This window comes from Neltuma alba, unplaced genomic scaffold (genome assembly GCF_004799145.2).
Source record: "Neltuma alba isolate B1F8T4 unplaced genomic scaffold, ASM479914v2 tig00010324_pilon, whole genome shotgun sequence".
In the NCBI taxonomy this organism is placed as follows: Eukaryota; Viridiplantae; Streptophyta; class Magnoliopsida; order Fabales; family Fabaceae; genus Neltuma; species Neltuma alba.
The window spans coordinates 1,269,206-1,279,431 of NW_021635235.1; the positions used below are offsets into that span (position 1 = coordinate 1,269,206).

The 10,226-nt window shown below is 36.6% G+C and overlaps 1 protein-coding gene across 1 annotated transcript; it reads left to right on the forward strand.

Annotated features, from left to right (window-relative positions):
- Nucleotides 1–3,803: 3,803 nt before the first annotated feature.
- LOC114755731 (patellin-3-like) lies at nucleotides 3,804–6,345 on the forward strand. The gene is made up of 4 exons (XM_028944593.1): nucleotides 3,804–5,099; nucleotides 5,193–5,317; nucleotides 5,396–5,546; nucleotides 5,641–6,345. Exons 1-4 carry the CDS (start codon nucleotides 3,957–3,959, stop codon nucleotides 5,893–5,895), a joined length of 1,674 nt encoding a protein of 557 aa, XP_028800426.1. The 5' UTR covers nucleotides 3,804–3,956; the 3' UTR covers nucleotides 5,896–6,345.
- Nucleotides 6,346–10,226: the final 3,881 nt, after the last annotated feature.

Here is a 10,226-nt window from a genome sequence, read left to right on the forward strand (position 1 = left end):
TCTCTCTCTCTCTTCATTTTTACCAAGCAACTCCTATTACTGCTTTACTATTTCATTAATTGTAACTCACTTTACACTCTAATTTTAAAATTTATATCTTCTTCATGTTCTGCTACTTCAATATAACATAATAAGGTTTTTGAGTTGCAAATTTGGGCCTATGAATAAATTATATGTAACATATACTTGGTATCTTGAAAGTAAATGAGAAATATTCTCTCGTCTCTCTTTTTTTTGACCAGATATTCTCTTGTCTCTCTTCTCTACAATTCCTCACCCATCTCTATATATCTTTCTTTCTTTGGTTGGATATCTCTGTTTTTTTTTTTAAAATTATTACTAAGGAAAAACAAGTTAGGGAAATTGCAAATAAAGAACGCCGAATATGTAAAATTGTGATTTGGAACTCTTAATTTGAAAAATAGCAAATAAAGACTCGGTCTCACTTTTGCAAATATGAAATCGTGGTGAAATGTTTGAAATGCCCCTCAATCAAATGACAAGTTGACTATGAGAAATGACAAGTTGACTTTAACGAATGATAACTTTAGTAGATCAAATTACAACTTGGTTGAGGGCATGCCAAATGACGAGTTGACTATGGAAAATGACAAATTCACTTTAGGGAATGACAACTTCAGTAGACCAAATCATAATTTGACTGAGGGGTATTTCAAACATTTTACCATGATTTCATATTTGTAAAAATGGGACTGTGTCACATCCTGATAATTTTATCCTAATTGATGAATGATTTGAGACTGACTAAGGCCAAATAGTATAGTAGACTAGTAGAGGATCCAGGCTATGAGGAAAAATCAGGATAGGGACATAACGGTCATTTTTGAAAAGATCAGTCAAGAAAGGATAGTATTGGAAATAATGTCTGAAATTCCTGAAAATTTCCAGAAAATCATGAAAAATAGAAAGGAGGGTACAGAATAATGTTTGAGGCTTAGAAGGTGAATATAGGATTAAAAATAATTTATTAGACAATTATTTGTAATTATCGGAATTTTTGGTTAATTAAGGAAAATTAGCCAATTTCCATTATTTAAAATATATAAGGCCTCAAAAATTCAAGGAAAAATAGGGATAAATTATGTGACATATTATCCTAATTTATAAAATTACTTCCCACCTTTGGATGTACAGAGGTTAGCTTAAAGAATATTTATTACCGAATTATTATCGGTAGAATGTTGATTTTTGAGACGAATAAAATTTAGAAAATTATAGAGGGAGGTAAAACTTGAGAAAAATCATGGAATACCCTTGGAATGAGGGGAATTTAAGGAGGTGTTGAAATTAAAATTTTGTGACAGTAAATTGGACAGGATTGTTGGAAAATGGACCGAAAATACACAAATAATCAGTGGATTGCACTGAATATTGGATGAGTCATTTTTTCCCCAATATTTAGAGTAATATTTCGGCCAAAAATAAGGGGGAGGACAAAGTTGGAATTTTTCAAATTGTTTAAGGGCATAAAGGGAAATAAGAGACAAACAATAAAATAATATTTATTATCACATGAAAATCACATGGTGAATAGGTGTCCATCCATGTGTCAACTTCTTGTGGTGTGTGCTCTAGGATTTGTCCATGTGTAAAGTGGAAAAAAAATGGACGGCCGAGATCGCATCTTTTTCCCAAAGGGCATTCTTGGAATTTTGAAAAATCAAAGCCTATAAATACCCCCCTCTCATGAACAATTCGGCCAAAGAGGTTGCTTGGTGAGGGAATGTTGTGTTCTTGAGTTTAGGAGAGAGAAAGGAAGAAAGAAGAGAGAGAAAGGGAGAAAGCAAAGTTAGACACCTCTAATCGCCGATTAAGAGCTAATTAAGGTATGTTTACCTCCCTAAGTGTTAATTATTTTTAGTTAATTATTTATTTGAGGAAGATTAGGATTAATTACCTTGATTAATTATGGTTTAGTGATAGCTAAGATTAATCATGCTATTTGATTAAAGATTAGTAAGTAATTAAGGTTAGCTACCTGATTAATTAGTAATTAGTGATTAGTTATGCTAATTGAAGGATGATTAATTATGATTAATCATGTTGATTAAGGAATGATTAAAGGTTAATCATGTTGATTAGAGAATGATAAGTGGTTAATCCATAAGGGATTAGTGACTTAATCTTAGAGGATTATGTGGTATTAATGACTATGTGACTTGAGGACCTTAATTAAATATTGGATTAAGGATTAAGGGTTAATGATTAACCAAGAAAACATGATTAATCATGGATTAAGGAAGAATTCCAAGACCTTAACTGAGGATTAAGGCTTGGTCAAACCAAAGTCAAAGGATTAGGAAAGGTATACAGAAATTATAAATTGAAAGGCACAAGGGTAGTATTATATTGAGAAAGAATTGTATACTGGATATGGAATTTACCATACCCTTACTGTATGGTTGATAGGCAATTTTCTGGAAACCTAGGAGGACCTTAAGCAAGGAAACAAGGAGGAAACAGTAAGCGTGGAACCGAGGTAGCGTGAACTTGCAATTATTTTGTTGACCTGCATATGGTGTTTCTGCTATGTGTGTTTATGTGCCATGAGAATGTTTATGCCCAGATGATGTGAACTCCTTGCAATGTATGCCTTGGCTCTTGCATGATTGAGTTTTGACTAGAATGATTATATGCTCCATGATATGATGACATGGATACAGAATGGTTATGCATGGCATAAAGACTAGCAATGTTATTTTACTGCATATAGCATGACATCTTATGCATGTTGACTTGATGGTTGTATGTTCAATGCTACTGGGATTTCTATGAAATCTCATTCCTCCTATAACATGATATCCTAGGTGCCACTACTTCCAAGGAGAAGGGAAAGAAAGTCATGGCTTGAGGAAGTTATGAGTTATGTATTGTATTATATGGTTTTAAACCTTTTTCTTTCAAGCATGTAAGCATATTCTGATCTTGAATACATGATATGATAACCTTTTTGAATGTATATTAATGGTAGAGCACCTTTATATGTGATTATGGTATGCTTATAGTTGAAAAACGAAATGGTGCTAGAATTAGTGAAAAAGGGGGATAAAAATGGTCTAGATTTGACCAAACTTTGACCAACAAAGACCCTGGTCAAATGGTTGACTTTTTCCCTGAAATTTGGTATGCAAATAGATCTTATTTTTCCCTTTAAAATGAGTGGTAAAGCGTCACAATCAGAGCTCTGTGTAAGAAGTTATGCCTTTCCGAAGTTAGGCAAAAATCCTGAAAATAGAAAAATGACCAAATGAACAGTACTTTTTGAAATTAAAATCGGATGCGTTTCTGATTAAATTGGAATCTGAGGTCATTTTTCCTTGATAGATAATGTTAAGAGCTTCGAGTGAGACTTGGAACGACCTTGTTTCGATTTTTCTAGAATTAGTTATGATTTTCCAAAGTTATGCCAATTTTAAGGTTACAATAAATAGTAATGCAGGAAAGGAAATTTTTAACTCAGGTTTTTCAACCCGGTAACCTTAAATTGCGCTTCCGAATATCTTAACTTGGCATAATATAAGGTCACAGATGTAAGGTGTTACAGACTGCATTTGCTATTTTCTAAATTAAAGGTTCCAAATCGCAATTGTACATATTTGACAGTCTTTGTTTGTAATTTTCCCAAACAAGTTTTAGAATTAAATTTTTATTTATGAAACTCTGTTTCGTTTTTTTTTTTTTTTACGTTTCTTTTGTTTCCGGACACCACAACAAATGCATTTCGAAGCAGAATATGTTGCCCGCATCTTATTTCTTGGGCCGTGATGCGGTTGGTTACTATTTGCTTAACGCAATTCGCCATTCTCTTCTATTTCACTGTTTTTCGGTCCCTGTTCTTGTCTCAGGCAAAAGCAAGACATTCCTCTCTTTAGTCTTTCTCGCTCCGTCTTCCTTGCTGGAAAGGTTTGTCTCTTTCTCTTGCTCTGTCTTTTACCATGGCCGATGAGGATTCAAAGGCAGCCCTTTCTGTCACCGAGAAGAATGAATTGGAGCCGCCGAAGGTTACGACGGAGTCTGATTCAGCCAATATAGCATCTGCCTCAGCTGTCGAATCTGATTCTGCGACGGCTAATACTGAAAACACAGACCTGCCTACTCCCCCGCTGTCGGAGTCACTGGCAGCAGAAGCTACTTCGGTGGTAGAGACAAAGCCGCCGCCGCCGCCGCCACCAACCAGTGATGACAACGATTTAAAAGCTGAAAGTTCAGATTCTAAAGAGGATGCTGTTGGGGCTCAGGACGAGAGATCGAAAAAGTTGCCTCAGAATCTGGTCTCGTTCAAGGAAGAGAGCAACTTAGTGGGTGATCTCTCGGATTCTCAGAGAAATGCTCTTGAAGAGTTGAAGAAGCTGGTTCGAGAGGCACTAAATACTCATCAGTTCACTTCTTCGGGGCCCACCAAAACGATGCCGGCGCCCACTGAAACCACTACAGCAGCTAAGGAAGCTGCAAAAGTTGAGGGAGCCACTTCGGAATCAGATGCCAGCATGGAGGTACATCCACCGCCTGAAACGAAAATTGAAGAAAATCCAGTTAGGGAAGCAGAAGAAGTAGCGAAAGAAACATCCGAGGAACATGTTTTCATATGGGGAGTTCCTCTGCTCAAGGATGACAGGAGTGATGTGATTCTGCTCAAGTTTCTCAGAGCCCGAGATTTCAAAGTTAAGGATGCGTTTGTCATGATTAAGAACACAATAAGCTGGAGGAAAGAGTTCAACATTGATGCACTTGTGGATGAAGATCTTGGAGATGATCTAGAGAAAGTGGTATTCATGCACGGTTATGATAGGGAAGGGCATCCCGTTTGTTATAATGTCTATGGAGAATTCCAGAACAAGGAGTTGTACCAGAAAACATTCTCAGATGAAGAGAAACGAGCCAAGTTCCTCCGATGGCGGATACAATTTTTGGAGAGGAGTATAAGGAAGCTTGATTTTACTCCTGGTGGTGTCAATACCATTTTTCAAGTTAACGACCTTAAAAATTCTCCTGGGCCTGGCAAGCGGGAGCTTCGAATCGCCACCAAACAAGCTTTGCAATTGCTTCAGGACAATTATCCCGAGTTTGTTGCCAAACAGGTTACAATGCACATTTGGATTGCCAGTTTATCATGATTTCAGTTATGCTATACTATGATAGAGGTACTGACGTTTTCTTTTCCAACTTTATAGGTTTTTATCAATGTGCCATGGTGGTATCTTGCATTCTATACTATGATCAGTCCATTCATGACCCAGAGGACCAAAAGCAAATTTGTTTTTGCAGGCCCATCAAAGTCCGCTGAAACACTTTTCAAGTTAGTGAATGAAAACATGATATTCCTCTTTGTTTTGGTTTCTCGGTTTTGGACCTTACATTTCAATTGGTAAAATAGGTACTCTTCTCCTGAGCAAGTGCCCATTCAATATGGTGGCCTAAGTGTTGATTTATGTGAGTGCAACCCAGAATTCAGCATGTCTGATCCAGTCACGGAGATACCTATAAAACCAACCACAAAGCAAACTGTAGAAATCATTATTTATGAGGTGGGGTGACAATGGTCTATTTGTCTATTAGGATACTTACTTTCTGCTTTTTCCTATATTCTATAATGTGCTATTGGAGACGAATGATTTGCAGAAGTGCATTATTGTGTGGGAGCTGCGAGTAGTGGGCTGGGAGGTCAGCTATAGTGCGGAATTTAAACCTGATGCAAAAGATGGATATACTGTTATCATACAGAAGGCCACAAAGATGTCCCCAACTGATGAGCCAGTGGTTTCCAATAGCTATAAAGTTGGTGAACTTGGCAAGATATTGCTTACCATTGACAATTCCACTTTGAAAAAGAAAAGGCTCCTGTACAGGTTCAAGATCAAACCTCTCGGTGATTGAGGGAAAATGATCGGTAGACTGAAGTTAATTGAGGAGTAAGAAAATGCTGTTGTCATCATTCATTGAATCCATAATCCATAGTTTTTCAATAATTTTGGTCATGATCATTTTGTTTGTGGATTGGCCTACTATTTTGATTGTACTTAATATGTATTATCTAGGTAAACATTTACTATTTTGATTGTGAAGAGTAATGCTAGGGGAGAGTGTAGCACTTGGATTTGGATTTAGAGTTGATTTGTGAGATGCTATGTGTTACCTGAAACATCTTTTACTTTGGTGTGGAAGTGTGGATGTAAATTTTTGTCCTCATGTTGTCCTTATCCAGTTTGATCTTGGTCAGTCTTTTGCCTTTTACTTTGATATCTGTATTTAAGCCTCCTGAATCTCATAAATATGTAATATAAGAGGTGTAAATGAGAAATATGCATCATGTTTTTTTAACCCAAATATTTATTTCCGTTCCTTGTAGTTCATTTTATATCTAACTGAATTGGCAATTGATCAATTTCTATCAGACAATGCAGACTGTGAGTGTCTATATCCTTGCGTGTACTTGGCTGTAATTTCAATTTTTCCCCCTCTTAGTTTTGAAGGTGATATATGTATATTTATGAATTTTCTGTATATTTGTATATATATGTTTGGATTTCTGGTTAGAACTGCCTTGTTAGTGGTACGTCCGGGGGCATGGGATAAGGAACTTAATCTAGCTTGTCACATTTTTTGACCCAAAAGTTCTGCTTGTAGCTTCTTCTAAAACAATTAACTTTTTATCTCTAGGTATCCAGTGTTTATTAACCTTCAACTGTATGGTTTTCCATTTTATACGTGTGGAAGGGAAAGTAATTTGGGAAGCTCTGAATATTTTAGTCTAATCTAGTAATGATATTTACACTCACTTGAAGAGGGGATTTTGAATGTGGGACAACCCTCTCCCTAATCCATTATCCATTATTCATGTAAAAAGAAAAATATTGCTGTTGATAAGTGTTGGGTTATGCCTAGTCCACCCTTGGTGGATTAAGGTGCTAGCCCAATGCAAGTGGAGTTACTATGTGAATAAGAAGAAAGATGGGTCTAAAGAGGGAATTTTACCTTTATGTTTTAAAAGCTAAATTCCAGTAACTGCACATACGTGAGATATGGTATAGACGGAGTCAGTTTTGATGGATCGAATGATAACTTTCAGAAAACTTTGCTCTCCCCTTTGGAAAGTTATCTTCCTCTCTCGATGTTATCCGCTGTATATCTCATAGCATCCAACATGTGATGCTAGATTGCGTGGGCATGCCTTATATTCCAAGTACGCCCCAAATCCTTCAATGAGGAATAACATCATTCTTATGGATGCAATATTCCTTTGATCTAGAGCCTCAACAGGCTTGTAGTTTCATAGAAAGATCATAATTGCCAACATGGTTGATTTAGTTTGTAAGTACTCAACAAAGGTGTTTAAATCTTGGCCTTGATGTGAAAACTCTTCTAAGTGGCACTTGTAACAGCCCCTCCCCCCCCGGGGGGAGAAACATGAGGCCTTGACTTTTCTTGAGACCAACTCAACTAAACATTTTGGAGTTTTTTTTCTTTTTAAAAGAAAAGCTCAACATTTGGATTTTGTAATTTCTTAGGTTGGGGAATTGAAATACTTAGTGGCCTTAAATTTAATGTTTTATTTGATGTATTTTTTAAATATCATTATCTAATTATTCTGTGCTGTGTAAAGTTACTATCTATGCAGCACTGATGCCTAGGAAGGAAGCTATATCAAACCCAATACTTGTTTGGAACTTATCATGCGTGACCCAATACAAAATTGTATGGTGATCATGCTTTGGCATTTCATGTCTTGTATTCACGTCAGTGCCTGTGCTTTTTAGGTTATGCTCAATGAACAATTAAAGATGATCCTTTGAGAATGCTATCATGCATTAATGAAATTAGACGAGGCTGAAGCCTTCAAAGAAACTAAAACTATTAGCAGTTCATGCTTTGCATGGTGTTTGAAGTCAAATTGTTTGTATCTTATGAATAGTGGAGATTTCTGTAGGTTTTATGTACATAGATATGTAGACATATAACAAGTAAAGGATCTCGGGAGTGCCAAGGTCAACTCTTTGGAAATTTTGCAAAATTTTCAAGCTAGTAGCTTCTTTTTCTATTTGATTCTTTTTTGCCCCTTCCTTCGAAATCAGCAAGTCTCATTTTTCATTTCACGCCTTTTTTTCTCATGTCACTTGGTATTCTGAAGCTTAAAGTGTGTTCTCCCGCTTGATAATCAATATTCATTGCCAATACTCTTGTAGCATAGTGGCATGGAACCTATTTTATAAGTAGTTTCCATAAGTGGGAGGATGTGAGTTTGATTCTACATGTAATCTTAAATTGTTAGTGCTTACTCTTTTCACTGAGAAAATTGTTGTTGTTTCAGAATCAAGAAGAGAGAACTGCTCTGTTATTCACTGGTGCGACTAGCGCACATATACAAGGAATTGAGCACAATCTGTAATCCCAAGAAATCAGGAAAAGATATTGCAAATAATAATGAGAATAATTACTAAATCTGACTTTATTCTAATTAGGTCTAAGCTAGGTTAACTTAAGCCCAACATGTCTTTCAACACTCCCTCTCAAGCTGGCGAATAGATATCAAGCACTCCCAGCTTGCCAACTAGTTCATCGAACCTCATTTTGTCCAGCGGCTTAGTTAGGAGATCAGCAACTTGTTGATGAGAACTAACATATGTCATGTCAACTATCCCTGCTTGTATCTTCTCCCTTGTAAAGTGTCTATCTATCTCAATGTGTTTAGTGTCACTAGATTACCCCGTAGGAAGGTAAGGTATCCTATAGTTGATCTCCTTTCATTAACAGATCTTCCCCAATCAACATTCGTATAGAGTGCTAGGCCTCTTGAGTCACTCTTTCTAAAATAAATCCCTTTTCCTGGAGTCATCTTCAAGTATCTTAGAATTTCAAATACAGCTTCCATATGCTCCTCTTGTGGACTGCTTGAGAATTGACTTACCACACTGATATGTGATGTCGGGTTTCATAGTAGTAAGGTAAATTAGTTTCCCAACCAAATGTTGATAGCGCTCTTTGTTCATCGGAACACCATTCTTCTTTACTTCCAGATTAGTTTCTATGAGCATTAGAGTACCCGAGGGACTTGCCCCTAACATACTAGTCTCTTTTAGTAGATCCAATGTGTACTTTATTTGTGAAACTACAATACCTTCGTTAGATCTTGCTACCTCCATTCCCAAGAAGTATTTTAGGCTACCCAAATCCTTCACCTCAAATTCTTGTGCAAGTGATTGCTTTAAGTTTGATATGACTCCATGTCATTCGCTATCAAAATTATGTCATCTACATATACAATCAATACTGTCATTTTATCTCTGTCATTTTTAACAAATAGGATATGATCAGTCTGACATTGCATGAAACCAAGTCTAATTACAAAATCGGTAAATCTTTCAAACCATGCAAGTGGAGATTGTTTCAAGCCATATAGTGACTTATAGAGCTTGCAAACAACACTAGGTTCACTCGGTCTCTTCACTCCTTCTAGAATAGCCATGTATACCTCTTTCAAATCACCATTGAGGAAAGCATTTTTAACATCAAGCTGATGTAGTGGCCAATCTAAATTTGTGGCAATAGATAGCAGTACCTTAATAGTGTTGAGCTTTGCCACCGATGCAAATGTTTCCTCATAGTCTATCCCTTGGGTTTGAGTGAAGCCTCGAGCTATTAATCTGCTGGCCTTGTACTTGTTTATGCTGCCATCTGGGTTGTATTTTATAGTGAATACCCACTTAGATGTCACAACAGATTTCCCTTTAAGTAGCTTCAGGAATTTCTAGGTCTAGTTTTTATCCAGTACTTTAAGTTCTGCTTTAATTGCCTCCTTCCATCTTGGGTCAGCTGCAGCTTCTTGGTAAGTGGTTGGTAATGCCTCACTATTGATATGAGCAGTAAATGATTTATAGGTAGAAGATAAGTTTCCATACAACACAAACCTCTAAATCGGATGTTGTGTGCATGTTCGTTTTCCTTTTTGAAGTGTAATAGGCCAGCCCAAATCGTTGAAAAGTAGATCCAAATCTGACTCTTCGCATTGCTGTAGAGTGTTAGGAGTTACATTACCTTCTCCTTCAGTTGTTTGTTGCTGTTCAGATTTTTTTGTCGTCAGTTTCATAGTTGATTTCTGATTGCTGCTGTGATCCTTGACCAGTGGATGATTCAGTTCTGGTCTAGAGGGTGATTCAGGTTTAGGTTCAAGAGTAGTTCTAAGGTCTTGTTCAAGTGTGTTTGGACTATTT